Below are 25,207 nucleotides of genomic sequence, written 5' to 3' on the forward strand. Positions count from 1 at the left end.
AAAAAAAAAATGCTTTTTTTAGGTGACACAGATAAAAAAAAAAAAAAAAAAAAAAGTCTGTAGTAGAAAATGTACAGCCTAGCCCACCATTGTTCTGATTTCAGATGGGAAATATACTGTTGGTAATCAAAACTTTGCATTAACATTCCAGTTGGAGTCCAGCCTAGAAATAAAGGGAGATTTTGCTTGCTTTGCATCTTCCTTTTCTTGCCTCCTGGATAAACAAGGTCTGGTCATAGCACAAGTCTCTGTGGACAGGTAATTTATTATAAGGTGCACTGAGAATAATCTATGTTCTTTTGCTTTCCTGAACGTTTGTAAAGGGTTAGTAGCCCGTAAAAAAAAGACATCAACATTGCTGAATGTCACCAGTGCACTGTTAAGAGACTTTAAGGAAACATTGATAGGAAAATACAAAAGAAGATTTTTGCTAGAAATTGTGAATTCCTTTTAGTTTTCTTGTTTTTTTCCATTCGCTGATCACCCCTCCGGCGAGCTGTCATTCCCCAGCCGCTGTGGCTGGTCAAGAAGCTGATCAGCTTCATTGGGGTCCATATGTGACATTAGCGGTTTATTCGAGACATCAGCCCCTGATGTCTCTTTAAAGAGGACCTGTCAGCAGCAATATGCCATCACATAGTGTGATATCAGCCCCCTATGTGATAGCATTAATGTTAAAGGAAAACTATGGGCCAACTTTTTTGCCCATAGTTCTTTAGTGTCACGGAAGGACATAATACTAATGTCCTCCGGTGACCCAAAACTCAGCATCTAGCGTGCTATTGCCCGCTACATGCTGAGACCGCAGAGCCGTCCCGCAGCCGGGACGAATCCCGACAATACTGACGAGATCCACCCCGTTCGCTGATTGACAGCTGGCTCTTCCTCTCGAGGCAGAGCCAGCTGGGCCCGCCCCTCCCCCATACGTTCCTCCAGTTAGTGCTGTAGGATCAGACAGGGGAGGGAAGAATCCGTGCGGGGAGCCGTGACTGACAGTCACCGCTTTCTGCAGGGAAAGGATCGGGAAGTCAGCAATCGGCAGTATGTGTTCACTAACTTCCCAATCAATAGAGCCAACCTGTGACAGATCTGTCACAGGTCGGCTTGAATAATGGGGATGAGTGTTTGTTTTTTAACAACATACATACATGCACATATGAACGTAAATGTATGCATCGGAGGATGTGCCTTTTTTATAAAAAGGGTTGCATCACACATGTTGGGTATTGCTGCACACCGGAGTGTGAGCAATAATTCTAGCTCCATCATTCACTGATATCTCTAAATTAATGACCCGTAAAGCATCGCCTATGGACAATTTGGGGTACCAAAGTTTTTGGCCGTTTCATGGGCACACACATTTTTTTTTGTATCTCTTTCTCCAGGGTCTCTGCTTTCAGAAAATATACAATTTGGGAGGGTGTCTTTAGGCAATTTGTAGGCCTAAAATGTGCATTTAACTTGTGCAAAAAAAAATGCAAAACCGGCACTGGCAGTGAAACAGTTTTACGGCCATTTAAAAAGTGTATCAGCTGCTTTCATCCTATTGTCATTTTCTAGTTTCCTCTTCTGTTTTGTGCTGAGATTTAATGGTAGCCTAAATGAAATGGAATTTGTGTAGGGGATGTTTTAGCTTGCTGTTGCTGTTTCCCTGCTTTGCAGTACTTTTCTACCTGTTGTGCACAGTAACGTTTTTGTAAAGGCATGAGGATCTGTTGGGACGACTTGGAGTACAATAGCATAAATTTATTGAATAATAATGGAGAAAGGTTTAATTGTATAGTATTGAAGGAGAAATGTTAGACATTGTGTACTTCTTGAGTTCTTCTCTGCAGGTAATGTCTTTTTGTATGATTCTTTTGTTACATTTCTGTTAATCCACTTTTTTGCAGCTTTACTACATTATTCTATATATGCTTTTACGTAATACCTCTGAAGACACAGTCTCCTAGTAACATACCACCCACACTGATGGAAATGGGCACACTGTTGTTAGTTTTAATGTGTATTAAGGTTACAGAGTTAACTTTGCCAGCTACCTAAATTAGGTAAATGCTGGCTTTCTCTGCTAGTGACATCCTAATGCAGCATTTTTTAAAAATAATTTTAGATGGAATAGGGAATGGTTAGACCCCTCCTGAAAAGTTGTTATTGCTGAATGTAGACATATATTGAATGGGTATCAGACCAAATGGGTGGAAAAGCATCCAACACATTTTAGGGGCATCGACACTCCCTCTCCATCAGGGCTTAAAGGGGTTCTAAACCCTCCGGTTTTTTTTGCTTATATCTACTGCTAGAAGTCATCAGAACAGGGGGGCGCAAATTATCCGATGGGGACAAATATTGCCAATACATCTTTTAAAATTGTGATTTGGGGAGATTTCCTCTCCATTTTCTGTTGCTTCTCCAAAACAGAAATCCCTTCCATACCATCAAAAGGAGAAAAAAATCATACACTTAATAGTGGAGGTAAAGCTAAAAAAACATAATTGCTTATTGGTAGGCTTTCTATGATAGAAGAGACTGTACAAGTCTCTTTTGCAATGAAAGCGTCTTTTTAGCTGTCAGCAATTTTTTATTTTTTCTGTACACTGAGCCTAACATGTGCAGCTCAGCGCACAGACCTGGCATGCCGAGATGAAACAAATGTCGTGTGCATGCACAGGAGTTACATCGTTGAGAACGGGCCAGTCAAAAACCTGGAAGAAGAACAGGGAGAAGATGGAAGTGCCGGCGAGAGAGGAGCCCAGCGCTACAGGCAAATGCATACTAGCACATTATGGTTAAATGCTCTTTTTATTGCCTTTACGTCCACTTTACATTCAGAGGCAAGCTGCATGCTGCCATAAAAATGTATATACATCAGTGGGACCTGTTCTCCAGAGCAATTGCAGTACAATTTGAAGATAGCCTGCGGGATGCAGGTTTTGGTGCAATGATATGTTTTATAATTCCAATTAAATGAGCGAAGGTGTTCCACAACGAATTCAATGCGTCTGAAAACATATAGCAGTTCTTGTAAATTATGCATGATACGTCTTGTGTTTTCTAAGCCCTAACATAGCAAGATCTCCCCATTATATTTTCCAGCTTTCTTGCAGACCACCTTGGTTTGTTAAAAGTACACTTACTCTTTACATTTTAATGTCATAGATTAGAAAATGAGTTCATAAAGATTTGCAGAACTGTCATAAATCACCGGAGCCCAGGAGTCACAAATGCTATGATAGCATTATTGCAGGTCTTCTGCCTGCCAATATCCAGAATTTGCAGACTCTAAGGAACATAAGTGACTAATCGATGGTAGATTTGTCTATCGCTAACAATAAAAATGCAGAAGCCAGGGTGTAGTACGTGTTTTGCTAAGGAATTTCTTTCCTGGAGCTTTGGTTTCTTCCCGTACTCGAAGGGCATACTGGTTGGTAAATAGGCCCTGTATGTACGTGAGATAGGGACCTTAGATTGTAAGCTCCTTGAGGGCAGGGACTGATGTGAATATGCAGTATGTAAAGCGCTTTGTAAAATTGGTGGAGCTAAATAAATACCTGTAATAAATAAATAAACCTTGGCTGGCTTATATCTCTGCATTATATAGGCATATTTTAAGACATTGCATTGGCCAAACTGAACTATTTCCTGTATTTTGAAGGATTGCATAGTTGATTTAAATGGTGTTTTATTACAGTATAAGCTTGTGATCATGATGCTGTTTTTTGGTCTCTTAAATCTAATAAGCATACTATGAGCTGAGTCTTCGTATTCCCAGCCTAGCACTTAAAACATTTGACATATTCCATTTAAGATATTATTTTGAATTGTAGTTAAAAGGAAATGGTAAATATCCGACCATATGGTATATCTGTTTACATGTCTTTTCAGCAACTGTGCAGCTATTTGTAAGAATGTCTCTCCATAATTTGCCCATGTAACACGGGCTGCTTTGCCAGAGTCTTTGGCTTTCAGCCCACAGAAAAAAAAAGAGCAGTGTGATCAGTAGAGATAATTTATGACATTAATGAAGTGCCAGTCTATTGTAATGGACTCAAAATATGGTTCAGGAAGAATTGAAATGGTGTCACTTTTTGTTTACTTACGTTACAACAAATGAACAATAAAGACAACGCCCACTGGCAAGGAAAGGGGACCTAATTAATATATATATTTTTAAATTACATAAAAATTAATAACCAGACAGGTTATGGTGAGCAAGGAGAATAGTAAGCAGCACAATTGTAGCATCACCAAACCTTACTCCAAATCTCCTGAGATTAGGAGTCAAAGACAGCAATGCCTTAGATAATCTCATGCATATATACTTGTATGCATATACAGGTTTTAGCAGGTAGACCAGTGGTCGTCAACCTACTTGATTTAGGGGGCCTCCAGTGTGGTCCCTGAAATCGCTAAAGGGCCACACATAATAGTAAGTGAAGGTAATCCTACAGAATGTTGTCAGAGACTGCAGACATGAAGTGGTAAGAGACTGCAGAAATGCTACAAGAGATGGTTAAACATTGCAAACCTAATATAGAATTTGTCTGAGATGAGGGACATGCTTTGGTAGACAGTCATAGACTGTAGGCACATTACATGAGACTTGTAGAGATCACTGCTATTACAACCCCTTTACATATCGGTGCTTCTGCATTTGTGCTCCTTACTGCCCCTTAAAATTGCTTGTGTCACATTTGATATTTCTTTTAACGGGATCCTTTATAAAAAAAAAAAAACTTTAACTGCTGGAGTCCAGTCTGCGAGAATATCTTTCCCTCACTGGCTTGAGTTATCACACAGGTAATGAAAATACTGGAGCCATGAGGGTCACACAGTAAGTGCCAAGGGCCACAAGTTGGGCACCTGGGTTGTAGGCACAGGAAGTGCACTATTTTTCAAGAGTAGTCTGAATTCAGAGCTCTTGATCATACATCACAGGACACAGGGCGTAAATTTTTAGAGCACTAGGTTATGCAGCTACCTTGAGGTCATTGCTAGTGTCTTTAGGTGATGGACCTCTTCTCTCTGTTTTAAGAGTACTCTCTTTTTCGCTAGTTTTCCCAGTTCTTTTCTGCAAGATTGTTCAAGCAAGTTTCCCTAATACTGCTTTAAGCAGCTATTCAGATTGTTTTTCTCCTTGGCAGCACCTTAATGGACTGTAGCCAGACCACGTTGAAAGGAAGATGTGGGGCTTGTAATGTGCTCAGTTACTGGACCTGCATTCGGTGCCCTCCTTGGCACTTTGTGCAGCAAAGTACCAACAGGTGTTTTACAGATCCAGATGCGTGGTCCTTCCTTCTATGGAGCCCTGACCATCTAGACCCCCCAGGAGGGTATCCCCAGTCCCCTAATGGGTTATATCTGAAGCACCAGTGAAAATTCAGAGTCACGATTAAAGGCGGCCTTAAGAAGTTCAAATTGGAACCATTAGGCTTTCCTTGCAACTTAGGGTCGGAAACAGCCCCTGCTCAGCTTCCTTCCCAGATATTGTACTGCGCATGCGCCTGCCACTTTCTACATTCTGGCATGCTTTTTCATCTTGCTACGCACTCTTGCTGCAGCTCTGCATACAAGAGAAGCTTCACTGCAACAGCGCTTCTTATGTTGGGTCACCTTGTTGATGCCTGTGTCTTGACACGGGGCACCCTCTCACCACTGACTGTGGGTTTTGTGGGGCGATTGCAAATGGTGGATCATAGGTGCAGGGGCCACAAAGCTGGATCGTGGGGTTCTACCCCCTCAACAACATTTGTTTTTTTTTGCCAGTCCCATGCTGTGCTTTTTTGCCCTTTGCTACTAGCATCATAGTCCTCTTATGCTGTCTTTGGGCTACCCTTCTTAGATGTTCTTTCAAGAGAGAAATTTACCACCTCTAACTTTCCACTGCCTGTATTTTCACTTCCAAACGGAGATCAAGGTACTGTTCCCAGTTCCCAGGAGTCTTCTCATAAAGAGGATATGGCCCCTGACATCTCCTCTCAGCTTAAAGGAGAATTATGCAGAGCGTGGAATACACTCATCCCCATAATTAGAGCCGATGTATGACACTGCAGCTGCCGCATGTTGGCTCTATAGTTCAAGATCTGATCGATCACATACCGCTGATCGCTTAGTTCACGATCTTCTTGCTGCAGAGATCGATTACTATCACTCACCACTCCCCGAAGGGATTTCCCCCTCCTCTCTCCGTTTCTCCAGTGCTGACTGGAGAGGCAGATACTGTGGATACATACATCAAGAAAGTCACAGGGGGGAAGAGTACTTTCTTGCTGCAGAAGTAGAAGCCCAAGGCTCTGGTAGCTAAGTCTTCCACTCCCTCCTATAAATTAATTTCCTTTCATCCTTCTCAAGCCTTAGGTTTCAAACCCAAAATGGGTACACAGGGCAGTTGCAAGGCCTCCAAGCCCACCAAGGGGGAAAGCAGGCCCTCTTCCCAATGAAGAGGCACCCCCACATGTACAAGTGGGGGGCGTCTTTATACCTTCTCAGCACTCTGGGTGCAGTGCATTTCTGACACTTGAGTTCAGAGTGTGTTTACCAAAGGTTACAAGCTGGAGTGTCGCTCCCTGCCTCTTCCTTGTTTCCTGTTGGTTAATCTTCTCAAATCTCCTCAATATGGGTGGATCTTTTTGCAGCCCTAAGTCAGCTTTCTTTCTTCTTATTTTCTCTTCTTTTCTTTCTTTCTTCTTTCTCCCTGTTCTGGAGCAGAGATGTTCCAGGAGTTTTTCTGTTCACTGTCCCCCAAAGCCAGGGGAGGGGTTCTTGCAAGTCCAAAAGTTCAGGGTGGAATCTACACATTTTGTCATTGCCTCCTTTCACCCAGTGGATTTCTTGGCTGGACATCAAGGATGTGTATTTTCACATCACCATGTATCCTGCCTACCTGTGTTTAGCTGTGGGCACCCAGCATATTCAGTTTGTTGCTCTTCCTTTTTGGTTTGTCAGTGACACTCAGGGTGTTCACCAAAGAGCTGGCCCCTGTCTTGGACATGCTGCACTCCCAGGGGAACCCCATAGTGGGGTACTTGCACAACCTGTTTCAAAGGGAGCAATCAGTGTCAGCCCTGATTGCAGTGTACCGCAAAATTCACCGGATGCTACAGACCCTACAGAGCTTCGGATGGAACTTGAACCTCGACAAATCAGCTCTGGTACCTTCCCATCGCTTGGAATACCTGATTTTGGATGCAATCCAATCCAGGGTTTTCCTGCCACAGTTTGCTGTCTCTCCGCTCCCACGTTCAGACCTTACAGTCCAGTTTACATAATGACATAATGACATCGGTGAGATGGGCAGCCAACATTCCAAAACTTGAGAGTGGAGAAACAGACCTTCTGCTGTCCAAGGGTCCTCTTTATAGCTAATATTCCTCTGTACTAGGTCATACTCGAGAATTATATTGTGCATTACCTGGTGTGAAGGAGGGGGAGCATTATTATTTTGTTTTTATTTATACCCGGAGTTCTGCTTTAAGCATTCAAATAGAAGTATACCTCCTCTATTTGGCTGAGAATTTAAATGTCTAAAATATTACTATTCATTAAACTAATTGAAACATTAGAAAGCATTTCTGCATTCCAGAACAATCTTTGGAAGTTTTCTGTAATTAGAAAATTGTCATTACTCATAGGATGATTAATTTTGCCTTTTATTTCTTTGGGTTTTTGTTCTGCATTTTATTTTATTAGAATTAATTTTGCTTAATTTCTTATTGATTTTTATATCACTGCAGTTAACTGTTAGCAGTTGACTTCTGTAAATGTAAGCATGGCATCAACTCAGTAATTAGTGAGGTACAAAGTAATTACACATTATTAAGGATGATCGCTTTATATTATTTATTTTCTAATCTGGCCTGGAGAGTTCAAGGTTTTTCAGTGTGTTAAATTGGAAAGAAAGTGCAGCTTCCTTCATCTTTATACCCCAGAGATCACACTACCATCTGTAGTATAACCCATTAATTTGGATTGCGCTGCACACTCATTTACCAGCTGTTTTAATTAGCAGACATAACTTTATATAAACCACACCTTTGTGTGTGTGTGTGTGTGTGTGTGTGTGTGTGCGGGAGCTTTACAGTCAAGCGATCGAGCGTCTCGAGAGGCGCTCGATCGCTTGTATCAGCAGCTGTCACTGCCGTTGCCGGTCCTGAGATCCGCTGTGCCCGATGCGGCCGGGACCGGCACGGCTCTGTGACAGGAGATCAAAGGGAGTTCAGTACACGAACTCCCTTTGATCTCCTCTCAGTCCCCGAATGCAGGAAGTGATGTATATTACATCACTTCCTGCATTCAGTGTCAGTCTCCAGCTAGAGAAGCTGAAGAAGCCGATCTCTGCTTCATCAGCTTCTCTGGAGGTCCTTAGGTGACACTAGGGGTCTTGGAGACCCCTGATGTCTCCATAAAGAGGACCTGTCATGTAAATTGGCTATCCCATAGGGGGCTTCTTAGCCCCCCATGTAATAGCAATAAAGTTGTGTGTGTAAAAAAAAAAGTAAAAAAAAGTACTACAAAAATAAGAGATTCATTAAAAAAATAAAAGAAGCATAACATTTATTTTTTTAAGTCCCCCGACATACACACGCATATATGCGTCATGTGCGCTTACATGGCGCACATGTTGCATATTGCCGCAAACTGAGTGAGAGCAATAATTTTAGAGCCATTAAGGCCGGGTTCACACCTGGGCGTCTTACAGCGCTGATCGACGCGCTGTAAAACGCCCAGCAAATGAAATCCCATTATTTCCTATGGACATGGTTCTCACTTGGGCGTATTTCAGCGTGTCGGAACGTGCTGAAAAACGCCCTACGCCCAAAGAAGTACAGGAGCTTCTTTGGGGCGTATTTCCGCGCGTATCCAACAGCAAATCGCTGTTAAAACATGCACCCCAAAACGCGCTTCATACACGCATATTTCGAACACCTAGGTGGGAACCCAGCCTAAAGGAGAACTATGAGGTGAGTGCTTTTCACACACCTCATAGTTCTAGCCGACCTGTGACAATGAGACTGTCACAGGTCGGCTCAGTAGATCGGATATATATATATATATATACAGTAGATAGAGATATAGAGATGTGTGTGTGTATAGATCTATAAAATCATGGAACACTCTTGTGATTTATATTCCATCTTTTTACTTACTGTTGTGCAGCTCATAGGCTTTAGTATCTTCATCCAAGTAAAAGCCATCTGGCATACAGTATATTTCCATTGTCTGTTTGGTGCATATTTTTACAAGCACAGTAGCTGAGATCATCAAGTACCGTATTTTTCGCTCCATAAGACGCACTTTTTTTCCCCCAAAAGGAGGGAGAAAAGGTGCCTGCGTCTTATGGAGCGAATACCTATCGCCCGACACCCGGGACATGCAGTTTCGGGCGCCGGGCGAGTAGTTTCTTTTTGTACATTCAGCCCTGCTCCTGACAAGCAGAGCTGAATGTACAGTGGGAGCCGCTGTTCGTTTAATACAAGGGATCTAATTAGATCCCTTGTATTAAATTGAGCGGCTTCGGCATCGGCGATCGTGTCCGCCCCTCGCCGTGGTTTTCTGGGTACCCCGTTCTTCGTCTGCTCCGTGTGATTACTGAGACAGCACCACCTGTCTCAGCAGTCACTAACTGCAGCTTCTGTGACAGAATTTCTGTCATAGAATTTCTGTCACAGAAGCCATGCGTCCTATCGTCCGGAGCGTCTTATAGACCGCAAAATACGGTAACTACTTCTATGCCAAAATTTTAACCGTTGAGGTTAGTATATATATTGTGTGTGTGTCATGTAAAGTATATAGTGTGGTACCGGGTGGCAAGATTGTGGTCTATGGGTAAAACTCCCTTGCTTTGATTAGTGTGAGTAAATGTAAAGTATGTCAAGGTTGGACTGTCGGAATACATATAGGATTTTGTTTTGCAAACCTGTTTGAATAAAGCTGGCTGTGGCTTATTTAAAATAATTCAAAGACTCATCATCAGCGCACCTTGTACTATTTTATTGCGCCATCTGTCATTTCTTCTCAATGCCTGGCATTACTTAAAGCAGAACTCCGAGCAGATTAAATCTTAAGCCTTTCAGTGGGGCTACCCCCATACTGCAAGGGTTAAGTGCTCGCTTTGTCTAGGCAGCTAAAATAACAAAGTTATACACACCCAAACCACAATCCAGACTGGCTCCTACACCATTCCCTCCAGCCTGCCGCCTCCTCTGCTCCAGCAGTGCTATACACTGTCTAGAACATGATGACTCACACGACCTCAGAACGCTGAAGCGCAAGAGAATGAGGCTGAAGGGACTTGTCTAAGAGCAAGCCAGAATCGTGGCTCGGGTGATTCCCTAAACAAAACGAGCATTTAACCCTGGCAGTGTAAGACCTGATTTGAGTTCTGCTTTAAGGTCTATGGCTATAATGGGTGCACTGGATTCTATGGCTATTTTCACAATGGAAAGATATACGTTATGTCAACTCTTTGTTAGTATATGAAACACAGTTCAGCAATAAATCTGTAAAATGAAACACCTGCATCTGCTTTTTCTTTTTGGATGCACCATTTTTAAAGATAGAGTAATATTCCATATGGTGTTGGGCCTGCAGCAGGAAATTAAACCTGTCTCGGACAATGTCTTGCTTTTGTGTAGTTTGAACAACAAGCAGGTGTTACATAAAATGCACTTTAATCTAGCACACGTCTTTTCCTCATTTGCTTGGATGGCTGGAAGTGGCCCTTTCCTTACTGAAGTCCTGCTTTAAAAGTAAAGGCTAACATTTTAAAACTGAAGACCTAACTATCTAAGCTATTCTGGTCCAGGTTTTGGATTTTGCGACAGTCATGGGTGAAGCATTCCTTAACAAATGGCTACAAAGTGATTTGTAGTACCTTTCCTTTACCTCCCAAAAGAATAGTAAAGAGGAAATTGATTTTTTTTATATCTATACTCTTAAACCTCCTAAATGGATTAGTTTTAAAAAAATGCTAAAGGGAAGGGGCTGCCCGTGAGCAGGCTTGCAAGATGGCTGCAGTTTGACTCCGCTCCACACCACCCGGGTATGTGATCATTATTATTCTCCGGGGCAAGCTTTTTTAACGCCTTCAATTTCCTCTCCTACTACCCAGGAACCCTTCTGGTCATTAATGGGGAAGAGTCCAGCAGCTACCTGCAACGCTTTAAGGACTCCAGCCACCACTAGTGCTGCTTGCTTGGCAGGGAACTACATACCCAAGAGGCCTTCACTCCCTCTCCAGACTTAGCAGACTGCTCTTTCGGTGACAGTCTTGCGATCCCCTTGTCCAGCAAACACTGAGAGCTAACCTGCAGAGACACTGCTCTATTGGAGAACTTTAAATTGCTCTTACAGAAAGAGCTAACCACAACAGCTGAAATGCTGACCACCAACTTATCCAGAGAAATCAGAGACCTTGGCTCCCGCATCGATATTAAAGATAAGGTAGATAGTGTGATGTCAGTAGTCGACTATCATGCACAGAATTTAGACTCTGTAAAATTAGACTTGTCAGAGGCACTATTGAAGTTCAAGGATTTGGAAAACAGGAAGCACAGAGGGAAAATACAAATTTGGGATTACCTGTGTTCCTGGCGGGTTTGCCAGTTACTGCCCTCTGCAAAAGCTGTTGTTGGGCTACCCATATGAGCGGCTCAAATTGGACCGTGTCCACTGTGCCTTAGGTCTAAAGAGAACCGATGGATTACAGAGAGACATAATATGCCAAAAACATGTTTTATAAGACTAAGGACACGATTCTGCAAGCGGCATGGAACAAACAGGAACTCTTTCAGGGGCATGCATATCAGATCTATGCAGAAATACCATAGGAATACATTGGGATGCATTTCAGGTGCAGACAAAAAAACTTTCTAGTCCGGATCTGATCTGGACATGGTGTGAACAAGCCCTAAAGAAGAACTCCAGACAAAACTCTGGGCTACCCCCACACTGCACATGTTACGTGCTCGTTTTCGAGCAGGTACAAAAATAAAAAAGTTATACTCATCCAAACCTTAGAGTCGGCTGGCTGTTAAAACGCTCACTCCAGCCTGTCTCTTCCACTGCTGCAGTGATGGTATGTTCCTCAGCGGCCTTATGTCTAAGGGCCTGTTCACATGAGTTTCAGGTCCTGATCAGGTGCGGATCTGCAGACGTGGTGCTTTGTGTTTTTGCCGCGTTTTTGATGCGTTCCAGTTAAAAAAAAGCCATACTGTCAGTATGTTAGCTGCAGTGCAGTGCGTTTTTGACGCGTTTTGCGGACCCTTTCCTGACCGTACAAAATGTGACATGATACGGTACCACACAAACGCTTACTTCACAAGCTGAGGGCTATGGGCAAACACAATGTATTGAATGCGATGACTCATGGGACCTTAGACTACTGGAGCGGAGGGGTAGAGAAGCTGAAGGGACAGGGGTAAGAGCCAGCAGGCTCCAAAGATCGGGTAAGTATAATTTTTTTTTAATTTTTGCACCTAGACGAAAATGAGCAATTAACCCTTGCGGTGCAGGGGTAGCCACACTGCAAGGGTTAAGAAAAGTTTTTCCCGGAGGTTATCTTTTAAAGGGTTATTAAATCCTCATTTGTTTTTGCGTATATCTACTGCTGGCAAGCAGAAGATATATGCAAAATTATAAAAAAAAGAAAAACTTTTTCAAAGGGTTAATTAATACTTACCTGTGTCTCCGCCGCACGCTCCCGTCCGAACATCTGAAAATTTCTCGGGCGGCCGCAAAGGATCTGGGGGGGCCTGCACAGTTCAGGTGTTCGGTTGGGAGATGAGAGACACAAGGTAGGTCTATGGAGCGGCGTGCACCCCCACAGACTCCTTGGGACATGAGAGAAGAGGAGTCAGCGCTGGATCGGAGACCCGCACCAGCGCTGGGGGACAGCTAAAAACTCCTGGAAAGAAGAAGATGATCGGATAAAAAGGCATTTTGCCCTTAATGTCACTTTAAGTTACCAAAAGTAAAAACCTGTACTTTTTATATTGCTTGCTGGAAAGCATGACTTCTGCTTCCAAATGGTTAACAGGTTCACTTTAATAACTGGCTGAAACGGTTTGGTTGCTGAGTGAGTCTAGAAGGAGATTTCTCATTAGCAGTTTACGTGTATAAATGTGTTTATAGACAACTGGACATTTATTTGTGTTTTCATTTCATACCACTTATAATATGAATCACTGTAACATCCTTGGTTCATCCTCTTCCAAGGCTGCAGAAGCTTTAATCTGTGCAGGATGTTGTCAAGCTCTTAAAATGTGTGGTGAGGAAAGGTCACAGACAAATCAGCTGAGTGCAATTTGTCTGCACTGACCTTTTTTTACCTTTTCAGTGCCTGTCAGCAAACACAATCAAACGTGCACTTCAAATACGACAGGCTAGCATTAACAACATGAAATACATATTGTTCTTAGCAGGTCTTCCCCAATCATGTGTTTACGGAGCTGTGCCGCAGTTACAGTACAACAAAGAAAGAGCAGAAAAGGAAAATAGCAGCAAATTTATAGCACTAAAGAGACTTGCTGCAATAGTGTTGTTCTAGGATGATGGGTCCCATTTCTACTAAAGTCATTGAAAAGTGTGTTTTTTAGTATGTTATGATGTTGCCATCTACTGGTTGACTAATAAAAATGATGGCAAAATTATGAATGGTCTGCAGATATTTGGGGTAGTTCACTGCAATAGTACAAAGAAAGGTCGGGACAAATCTTCCCAAAATGTAGTAGCCACCTCCCAAAAGTTAGCAGCCATTCCGCAGTGTGGATTTGGTTTCACATCTCTGAATTCTACAGAATGCAATTTTACTGCAACAGCCTGTGCCTGCTGACTACACAAGAAAGGGAGCAGTGCTACATTTTTGGAAAAATTGATGTATGCACCATGTCTGCATAATGTATACTAGAGTAGAAGTAAGCAGTGACAAGCTGTCAGGTACTCGCTGTAGGCAAATGTCATCACCAACACTGTTTGTATTTGTACTGTTACTTAAAGTGGCACTAAACTCCGTAGTTAAATCTTAAAAATGCATTTAAGCACCCTAACTATTATCGTTTTTTTGGTATCAAGTACCGATATCTATATTTCGGTACTCACCGATACTGAGTACCAATACCTGTACTTCTGCTAGCATGGAGCCGGCTTCCCGGACAATCAGGAAGTTGGGCAGCATGTCATTACCCACCGCCTGGCTTCTTGATTGCCCAGCTTTTGGCCAGCTCGATGTTGATTGGCCAGGAAGCCTGCTTCCCAGCCAGTCAGCGAGGAGCCAGCTTTCCGCCCAACCAGGGAGGTGGGTCATTACCCGCTGCCAGGCTTCCTGATTAGGTGGGAAGCCTGCCCCACGCTGTTTGGCTGGCTTGATGCTGATTGGCTGGGAAGCCGACTTCCCGGCCAATCAGCATGGATCCAGCCAAACAGCATGGAGCTGGCTGCCCAGCCAATTAAGAAGCCAGGCGGCAGGTCATTAAAGCCTGCTCCATGTTTTCTCGCAGCACTGCCGGTCAGAGGAAATGTCCCTCTGACTGGAAGTTCCGGTATAGGTACTCACCCAAATACTATGTATCGGCACCGCATTGAAGTCCATCACAGGAGTGAGCTTGATACTTTACAACACACACAGGGACCGTGGAGAACAAAGTAGCCACCCTCCAGAAGGAAGGACAGTGTTAAGGTGCCCATACACCTTACAATTATCTGCAGATTTTCTGTGGTCAGATGGGAAAAGTGCAACAGATTGGCCCAGGTGGAGATTACTCCATCCACACAGTTAAGTGTAGATGGAGGAATCTGTTGCACCTTTTACATCTGACTACAGAAAATATGCAGATAATTGTAAGGTGTATGGGCAGGTTTAGCGGAAATTCAGAGATGATTTGAGGATCTACAGCCGAGTGATGCACAAATAAGATACATTTTTGTTAATAGTTAAGGTTCCTGAATGCATTCATAAGCTTTAACTCCTGAGTTTAGTGTCACTTTAACATGCACATCCCATGAATTTACAATATATTTCCTTTTATGAACCTATAAAAAGCTTCAAGGGAATTATAAATTATTATTAGAATGCAGTAAAAAAAACTAGCAGACAATTAGATATAATTTCTAGTGTGTTTTTATGTGCTCTGTATGAATGACTGTAATTAATACTCAGCTGTTTTCTGTACTATAGCTGAAAAGTGTATTCACCATGACAGCCAAAGAAGGAAGGAAGAGAAGTATGAGTGCCTTAGTGGTGGTTGGCAATGGCAATGGAGCAGCTGGTGAGTAATCTCATGTGACTTGGCTCTAAACTGTGCATAATTCTATAGTAATGGATGCATATTTTATAAGGGCTGGACACATCTGAGGAGAGAGGTAGCAAATGCATATTGAAAAAGGTTTGCACCTATTTTTTGTCTTTTCCTTCAATGGAAACACATTGAGCGGAATTTATCAAAACTGGAGCAGACAAAAACTGGAGCAGCTGTGTACTGCAACCAACCCACTTCTCTCTTTCATTTTCAAATCTTCACTGAACAAACTGAAGAGAGAAGCTGATTGGTTGCTGTGCACAGCTGCTCCAGTTTTTGTCTGCTCCAGTTTTGATCAATCCCCCCCATTCTCTCACTCCTTAAGGTGTAACTCCAGGCAAAACCTATCTATATTAAATGCAAGTACAGTATATGTCCTATACTACTGTTATAGCTGCACGTATCCTGTATGTGCTCATTTCAACACTCTTCTGCCTCTGATGTCTGAGTAGAAGAAACATGGCTTCTGAAGATCTTGCTTAGTGACTGCTAATGTCCCAGGCTACAGATTGGACAGTGAAAGCACTTTAGCACATTGGTGAGGTCATGCCTGTGCTCTCACCTCCTTTTAAGCATTATCCATCCCAGCTCATCACCCTCAAAGTAAACTTTGTTTCCTTTACTGGAAAGTTCATGGCTTCAGTTTTCTGGGATGCCAGTGGGGTTCAACAGATTCCCTTTTATAGGGCCAAAACATGACCAATGCATACTTTGCTCAAAACATTTTTTGATAGAATGTGAAGGATCAGCGCTGAGAAAAATTGACCAAAGGTGTGTTGTTTACCAAGATAACACCCGAAGCTACATATCAATCAATACTATGGCTGCAATCCATTAATGTGTGTTTTGTTTTTTTGTAAAATACAGTACAGATGTCTTTTGATAGACCAAATAAATATCTTGTTATACAATCAAAATAAATGTAAAACTGGCCAGTCGACCTAGGAGCAAAAATCATGGGTATGAAAAATAGGACCAAAATAGAGACAGTGAGAGTATAGAGAGATGTGCTGCTCCTAGGTCGACTGGCCAGTTTTACATTTATTTTGATTGTATAACAAGATATTTAGAGAAAAGAGGCAAACAGAAGGAGGAGAAGGGGGAAAGGAAGAGGAGTGACACAGGTCTCGGGAGTAAGGTAATTAGGAGAGCGTGCTGCTATTAAGTTTGCAGGGTTAACATTTCTCAGAACTGAGTAGTATTGCTATAGAATGACAAAAAAGTAGAGTTCCCACTCCAGGTGAAGGATCGTTTAATAATTTGCTTTTAAAAAATGGGGAGGGTTCTGAGGAAAGGGGTGTGCCCCAGAAACGCGTTAACCCTTGGCACTCGCTGCTGGAAGACGACTTTTGTCGTGAGCTGACTTGGCTGTGCTGTGGCTTCTGATGGGCGATAGCCTCCTGTGAGGGAAACCATTGAATACGATTGTGTCACTTTTCTCTTGTGAGTACATTACCATTTTTTAAAAGCAAATTATTAAACGATCCTTCACATGGAGTGGGGCAGATCGTACATTTTTTAAATTACTTTACAACCCTCGCAAGACAAAAGTCTTGCGAGGGTTGTATAGTGTATGTCCACCTTTAATATCCTAAAAAGATTTGCTGTCAGTTCCTGCATGCATTTCAGATGCTGCATCTCGACAACCCACTCCCGGAAAGGGGAGAGCAGTAAACCTCCAATGTTTGGTTATAACTGATAGAAGTATGAGTTGCGGGTAACATAATATTTTAGTAGTAATGCTGTCATACGTGTCAATCACTGCCGATCAAAAAGGGGCAAGGTGGGGACATGTCCACCAGAGATGTAGCATGGTTCCCAGCTGAGCGTTACACCTCCAGCATGTTTGACACCTGGTGAAAGATAGGATGCAGCTTGTTCAGGCGGCAATACCATTTGGTGAGGATTTTAAAATTCCGGATTTGTAACATAGATCAACAAATCATCACACTGCCACAGCTACATGCTCCATAGCCAGTATATAAAAAGGAGACAGCAGGCAAACTTGACGGGTCCCAAAAATGGGGTCTAAGAGTATTCATTGAATCTCTAAAATTTTAGATTGGAGACCAGGGGTAATACCCACTTGGTTGCGGGTCACAGAGAGGAAGTCCCAATTAAGGTGGTTTAACACTTTCTTTGTGTCTTTTGACAGCAGACATAGGGGTAGGCTGGATGTCTTGGCATACTCCATAAGAGTAAGGGCTTTCACAGTATTGTCTCTCACTTATTGATAGGGGATGAAGTCCACTTGGTTCAAATGGATCAAGGAGGTGATGTGCAATTTAAAATGCTTGGTAATAATCTTATAAATATAAATAAGTATAAATCTTGAAGTCAATGTTGATTAGAGAAATTTGGTGATTGGTGGCACAATGAGCTGAGTCTTTATTGTCCTAAGGATTATTGGACAATAAAGGTGATGTGGGCATCTTTGCAAAGGGGCAGGTCTCAGAAATGAGGTTGAAAGTCCTCTCTAAAATAGGTAAGAGGGGGTCATCCATGATTTTATACAATTAATTTGTGAACCCATCTTGACCTTGGTTTTTCCCCCGAAGTGTAGAATTCTACAAATCTTTTCGGTTATAAAAAGGCAAGGGTAGTGGCCACCTTCAAAAGACTAGGGAGGGTTGTCACCAGTGGAGGTCATATAATTTGTATCTAGCATAATGACTTTGACATACATTCTTTCCTTGCGTGTCTTCCCCATCACAGTTGTTAAAAAGTAGCTTTTATTTGTATGATATCCATTTTAAAAAATCCTCTTTGTGGTGTTGCCTGGTTTGTGTGTTATTTCTTTAATACACACCCCATCTCTATTTAGGTAGAGGTGACCAATTGGGGTCCCCTTTTTTCTGGAGTGCCCCTTTTCTTTTACCACACTAGATTTCCAAAAGTTTTTCTATGAGCAGATTTAACCCATAAAGAATGCCTACATCAAAATAAACTACATAGCTATTTTATTTGCACATATTTTCAAGATTTGAATATAGCTTCATATTTACTTGAAATGTTGTTGTTTCTTCAAATAAAAGAATGTAATCTTTTATATGCTTCTTTTAATAACGTGCTAAAAAAAATGTCTTCCTTGACAGGAAAGTAATTAAAAAAGCAGTGCAAATGGGTCATTATTTTTTTTCACATAGTGCTGAAAATAATTAGTATGTTTAATGACAAAACCTATTCCGGAAAGAATATTGCCTAACTAGCTTTTATCCACTTTTAAGTGACATGATTTCCTACACAATTGCTATGGCCAAAATTAGCAGAATTGTATCAAGAGAGCTCCAGGTTGTGTGCTTAGGATATCCCCGTAGACAGTGACCATAGTATGTAGGGCAGCCTACATCCAAACCACCATGTCCTCGGAATAGAAAATGTCTGTAAAGTTGATATCTGAATGTCACATGTACTGACAAGTTAATGGAGACACGATAAGGTAATGTGTGTTTCTGTACATCCCTTGCAGGAATGGCACTGCCAAGTAATTGCACACTTTGAAATATTCATTCTACACTGAAAACTTGTTCTGATTATAGTTAGCATGTAAATTGCATTAGGCCTTTCAGGACAATCCTCTTCCCAGATAAGTGGGGGGGGGTTTCTATTAAAAATTATATCTTGGGCCTTTCTCTTTCATACCTTTTTGAAAGTTATGGATAAAAAAAAAAACTTGCTTAGTTAGCCTGAGCAATGAATGAAGTGATTGTGTTGTGATTTTATAAGTAAAATAAGTGTACTTGGACCTAGTAGTGAAAGGTTTTCCAAGTGACTCTCCATTTAAAGGATATACATTTGTAAAGCTTGCACAGTTGTCAAAGTGTATATATGTCTATTTGTTCCCCTTGTTTTATTGTTTTGTTTTTAAAAGATTGTCGAGGGGTTAGAATCCCTATTAAAGTTTTATTGCTGTCTGTATCCCTGCTAGGGAGATTTACTCCAAAGTTTTTACCAGAACAGAGATTGAAGAACTGTCCTAACTGTCCTAGTGCAGATAATTGTTCTGGTGTTGTGTCTATAGGGCCTATTATAATGAAGGGATTTTTTTAAAATGGGAAATGGATAACAAAAACACTCTCAGGGGGTTTTAAGCATTAAACCTAATCATAATCATGTACCTTGCACTAACCCCATTCTGCCCTAACGGCCTAACCAGCTTGTTAACAAAAACAACAACAAAACCTAGGTCATATGAAAATAGGTGATTCCAAGGGTTTGTTGTTTTAGTGTAACCTTCTTTTTTTTCTCTCTTTACAGGGTTTGCAGTTGGAAAATCCAACGACAGAGCGATAGCACTAAGAAAAGTATGACATTAGTACTGTAATTTAATGTACACAAGATTTATTTGTGATGTTTGCCTGAATATAACAGCCCATTTAGCATTAAACACAGTGAGGCTGCTTATCTGACCAAAATAGAAGAATGCCCCGGGGTCAGTGGTAGGAGGAATGCCCCAGAGTCAGTGGTAGGAGGAATGCCCCAGAGTCAGTGGTAGGAGGAATGCCCCAGAGTCAGTGGTAGGAGGAATGCACCCGGGGTCAGTGGTAGGAGGAATGCCCCGGGGTCAGTGGTAGGAGGAATGCCCCGGGGTCAGTGGTAGGAGGAATGCCCCGGAGTCAGTGGTAGGAGGAATGCCCCAGGGTCAGTGATAGGAGGGTTACCCCGGTGCCAGTGGTAGGAAGAATGCCCCAAGGTCAGTGGTAGAATAATTGCCCTGACGCCATGAGGAGTAAACGAAATATCCCAGTGGTCTGTAGGATTTAATATAATGCCCCATTGTCAGTAAAAGAATAGTGGAACATTGTTTTTGTCATTGGGAGGCTTAATAGTGTCACAGCATTGGTGTCAGTAGGAGGAGGCACGGTTCCCCATTGTTTGTGTCAAAAGGAAGAATAGTATCCCATCATTGGTGTCAGTAGGAGAAGGAGTAGTGCCCCATTTTTGACCTCAATGGCAGTAGAAGTAGGGCTCCATTGTTCGTGTCAGTGGGAGGAGGGATAGTGCCCCATCCTAGGTGTCCTTGGGAGGAGGAATAGTGCCCCCTTGTTGGTGTCTGTTGGAGGAATATTGGTGTCAGCAGGGTACTCCCCCACAGCCCTGGTGTATAGTGGTAATAGTCCCAGCACACACGGCCACTCTGCATACAGACAATCCAGACTTAGCTTACAGAAAAAAAGCCCACAAGGTCATACTGGTAAGACGATCCTCTAAGTGCAGTGACCCTTGTCAAGCAATCAGAAGTAGCTATTTGTGCTGCCATAACGAATAAGCACAAAATTGTATTTTACTTGTAATTTTATCTCCAACATATTTCACACTGCCCTTATTTTGCACTGTATATCCCTGACTCTACAAATTCCTCGCTTCAGAGTTGCTGGCTGTGATGCAATGCAGTTTGTGCTTGCTAACTTCTGTGTTTTAAATTTATGTGTATTTTTATCTTTGTACTTTCTTGACATAGGCAAAGAACAGAGCTGTCCATTATCTGCATTACGTAGAACGATACAACAATCATACAAGTAAGTTTAGCTCATGCTTTTGGGAAGAACGGTAAGGCTCTGTTCACACCTAGGCGTATCGAATATGCGCGTTTGTCGCGTGTTTCGTCACGCGCGTTTTTACCGCGATCCGCGGTAAAAAAAACGATCAACAAACGCGCGTTTCCGAGGGCTACTTGGCTTTATCCCAATGGAAACGCGCCACAAAAACGCCGCAAAGAAGCTCATGTACCTTTTCAGGCGTAGGCCGTTTTTTGTAGCGCCTTCAGACGGGCTGAAATACGGCAAGGTGTGAACCATACCCATAGAAAACAATGGGATTTTAATGTTTGAGCGTTTTGTAGAGCGTTCGTAGAGCGTTGAACGCGCTACAAAATGTGCAGGTGTGAACCAGGCCTTAATGTATATCTTCAGAGGTGGACTTGGCTGTGAGGTGGGGTAGCGTTTGCTCCCCGGTACAGTGCCTCTTCAGTTCATGTGGGCCACCCAATGCAGAGCTCTATCACAGTCGGGACCGCACATGGAACAGTAACTCCTGCTGTCATTTGTACTCAGAATACGCTTCTACTGTTCATTTGCTTGGCAACTTTATGATCAAGTGCAGGACACCACAAAGGAAGCTAATAGAAAACTTTCAGATCTTGCATTTCCGTGCAAGGTGCACTTTAACTAGACTCTGTCTGAAATATAATTTTTGCTTAATCTTTGCTGTCTTGAAGGGCAAGGCTGCCCAAGAAATCTTCACATTTCATGTATTTGGGTGCGTCTGATGCCTTCCGATTGTGTCCTTCTTCCAGGACCAGCTCACAACTGTGTACTGAAGGGTTGGTTGGTAGTGTTTGTCCTCTAAGTAGAAGCCAGATCATCCATGTAACAACCTAGGCAAGAGCTCAGGGCTTGGCAGATGTCCAGGGGACCCAGCTACAATCATTATGCTCCTGCAGTTATCCAGGGGCATAGCAAAATTGGTCAACTCTGTCCACCTGTCTGTAATTCACAAGGGAAGGTGAACTTGTAAGCACTTGGTGTCTAATGTAATGGGGTTATGGCAGTTTGGTCATTGCAAATGGGTGACTTCTGTGTGCCTTTTGCAACCCTTATCAATATCAATCAAAGGACAAGAGGCCCAAAGCTGCTACCTTGCCTAGGACCCATTCTGCCTTAATCCATCCTTGCCCCTACGCCAAACGTTTCTGGTCCTCCCCTTTATATTTTATGTACCCTTAAAAATATTTGTTGTAGTGTTTAGAATTTGAAGCCCCCTGGGGGGTATAAATGTGTCATCTTAAAACACTGACCTTCACTGAAGCCCAAAAGATACACAATCAAATCCTGCAATGTTTTGGAAGACAGCAGGTGTTTTCCCATGGGTATCACTGACAGGTACTTAAACTTGTCAGTCCAATTTGTAGAAAGTAACTGCTACCTATCAAACAGCCGACATCTTCCCTACCATTTATCCCCAGTCACTGACACCTGATCGTAGCACAGCCATTAATATTAGCAGGAGATGTCCTTCACTGCAAGTAAATAAGTATCGTTAAATCTGTTTTTATTGCGAAGAACAAGTATTACAAAACATAAGAGTGAAAGTAAATGAGTAGGTGGCTCTGCTCCTTATTAAACTCTCAGAATGGCCTTCATTATTTATCTTATACAGCAGATTGTATGTAGCAACACTGAAGTAGCTGTCAGTCTTACTCCAAAATGCTCATCCTTGTTCTAGCTGGCAAAATGTGACCATAAACAGACCTTTATTTAACTACATTTGTAGCAGTTTTGTAAAAAGAAAGAAAGCAACATCCCAGTAGCAATGATTATGGTCTTGCTCCTTCTAACATGCTCTGCAAAATGATTGGGGAATATGATTGCTTTGGCAACACATTTTTTTCATCCATTTAGAATGGCAACCCAACACACCTGTTCAGTAACTGCAAAAGCTCCTGTAGTACAGTCCACAACAACTCGCACGGCTTATGGTGCTCTACCAAAATCCTGCAGTGTGCTGCTAGGCCATTTAAAATACATGTGCTGCCTTAACACATGAAAATGCATAAGCTAAAGTGACACAAGACTCAGGAGTTAAATCTTAAAAATGCATTCAAGTACCTTAACTATTAACAAAAATGTATCTTATTTGTGTATCACCCGACTGTAGATCCTCAAATCATCTCTGAATTGGTGCTGACACTGTCCTTCCTTCTGGAGGGTGGCTACTTTTGTTCCCCATGGAAAGTAGCCACCACTCCAAGCTCACTCCCGTGGTGTACTACAATCTAACGATTAGTATTCTAATATTTTATTGAAGTTATAGTCCATCATGGATGCGAGATTTGAGCGGTGTCTACTTTACAACACACCCAGGGACCAAGGGGAACAAAAGTAGCCACCGCTCCAGAAGGAAGGACAGTGTCACCAATTCAGAGATGATTTGAAGATCTACAGCTGATGCACAAATACGGTACAGTATTGTTAATAGTTAGGGTGCTTGAATGCATTTTTTTTTTTTTGCATATATCTACTGCTGGAACAGTGGGGAAGCCTGCTGCTGTGTAACCTAACTTAGCTGTCAAAACCCTGATGCAGCACCGTCTGTAATCAACAGGCCGCATGCCGTCCATGAGAGGGGAGGCTTTCCCTGCTGTGTAACAGGATTTGAACTGTAATTCAAAATGGGCACTTTTTACAACCTCTGGGTTTAACGCAAAATTCATAATAGACAGTTTTGGGGAATATAGTAAAATGGCTTAGAACATGCTTCCTGGTAGTGAGACAAATGTGACGTATCCCATATTTTATCAGAATAGGAAATATATGGGGCTCCTGGATTGGGAGTTATTGTGTGCTTTAATTCTTCTGGATGCTTTACAGCTTGAGGTGCCCTTAGATCAGAGTGGTGAATCAGACTTACATGCAGGATTCAGCTTTCCTCAGGCATCTTCAAGTGATGCCATAAACAAAACTTAGAGGGCAGAAGAAGGGGCTTACAAACACTTCTGCTAATGGGAAACTAAAGAGGTTGGACAAGATTTTCTAATCCGCCTAGTTGCTATTTCCTAAGAGACATGTAGGGCCAACATGTCTGTAGGGATGCATTGACATAAGATAGTGGCCCAAAAACAGCGAGACCAGGTAATTGGCATTTCATGAAAGAAAGAAAACACCGGGCGCCTAACCTGGTGCAATAATCAGCTCTGATAAAAGGGAAGTTTCCTGAAAACACGTTCATCTTAGTGGCAGTGAGACTCACTATGAGTAGAGCTCCTGGACATTCTTACCTTTGTGCAGCGGTTCATCCAGTGAGGACTACAAGTCCATTGTGTCACTGTTCTTGCTCCATTTGTGAATACAAGTGTTTTTATATATGCAGTTTTTTCAATAAAAGGATTATTGCACCAGGTTAGGCGCCCGGTGTTTTCTTTCTTTCATGCAGTTTCTGGGATCCCTTGTCTGTTGCGGGGCATCCTACTGGATTTGTTTGGGAATTGGCATGTCATGTCTGTGGATACCTTCAATGCAGTAGATCTTCAAGTTTACAACACTGTGTGAAACATTTTTTTTAGAACATTAGCAATAAATGTTTTCTGCACTTATTTCATTTGTAACAAGAGCGCATTGTTTAAAGTGTTTCCTTTAGTGTGATTTGTATGGTGGTAGTGATGTTAACAATCATTTCCTATTTGCTTTTTTTTAGTATATCATGATATCACAACAAAATTTAAGAGAACAACAATTAAAATGAAGAAACAAAACCCAGGTAAGTTTTTTGCGTGTTTTTTTTAAATAAAAAAAAATAAGATCAAACCTCCTGTGTGTAGTGGGGTGCCTCAGTGTTTAATAGGGTAATGTGCGGCTGATGGTCAGCTGACAGTCAAGACCTGTTTTTATGTTTTCATTGTGGGAATTGCGTTTTGTGGGCTTGTTTTCGGTCAATTTTTGCCCATATGTTGTTATATATGGTCATTTTATATACAGTATTCTATCCTTTTTATTCCTTGTTTTTAAGTGATTATTTTTTGTCTTTAATTGCTTTTCAGTAATCATCATTTTGTTGAGATTATTCTCTTTCTAAAGAAGTCCCTCAGTGTTCAGTTTTCAGGGCTGAAAACAAAGGGAAATAGCAAAGTTCCCCAAAGTGTGATGCTGTAAACCATAAAACCCCCAAAACATAAAGTGGAACTATAGTGTAAATGTGAAATATTGCTGGTAGGTAAGCTTGTATTGCTGAAGAGACTGCTTATAGCTTATTGAAGAAAAACCCCTCTGCCTGCCAGCCGATTTTTTTGTAAATGTACACTTACATCGTCCCGGGCCCAACAATTAAGATGGTTGGTTGAAGATGCCAAACCCAGAAGAAGACCAGGTGAAGATGGAATGGGGGGAGTTAAATCTTCCAGACTTCTGCTTTAACTATCTACT

General features: G+C 42.0%; 1 protein-coding gene across 1 annotated transcript in view; it reads left to right on the forward strand.

Annotated features, from left to right (window-relative positions):
* MRPS5 (mitochondrial ribosomal protein S5) overlaps positions 1-25,207 on the forward strand; it is an 85,443-nt gene that overhangs the window by 54,077 nt on the left and 6,159 nt on the right. The window contains exons 6-9 of the mRNA XM_018558819.1: positions 15,170-15,260; positions 19,548-19,594; positions 20,752-20,809; positions 24,483-24,545. Coding sequence (XP_018414321.1) covers positions 15,170-15,260; positions 19,548-19,594; positions 20,752-20,809; positions 24,483-24,545 — 259 coding nt within the window. The remainder of the gene's footprint in view (positions 1-15,169; positions 15,261-19,547; positions 19,595-20,751; positions 20,810-24,482; positions 24,546-25,207) is intronic.

The sequence above is a fragment of the Nanorana parkeri genome, unplaced genomic scaffold (genome assembly GCF_000935625.1).
Source record: "Nanorana parkeri isolate BGI_ZX_2015 unplaced genomic scaffold, ASM93562v1 scaffold361, whole genome shotgun sequence".
Lineage (NCBI taxonomy): Eukaryota > Metazoa > Chordata > Amphibia > Anura > Dicroglossidae > Nanorana > Nanorana parkeri.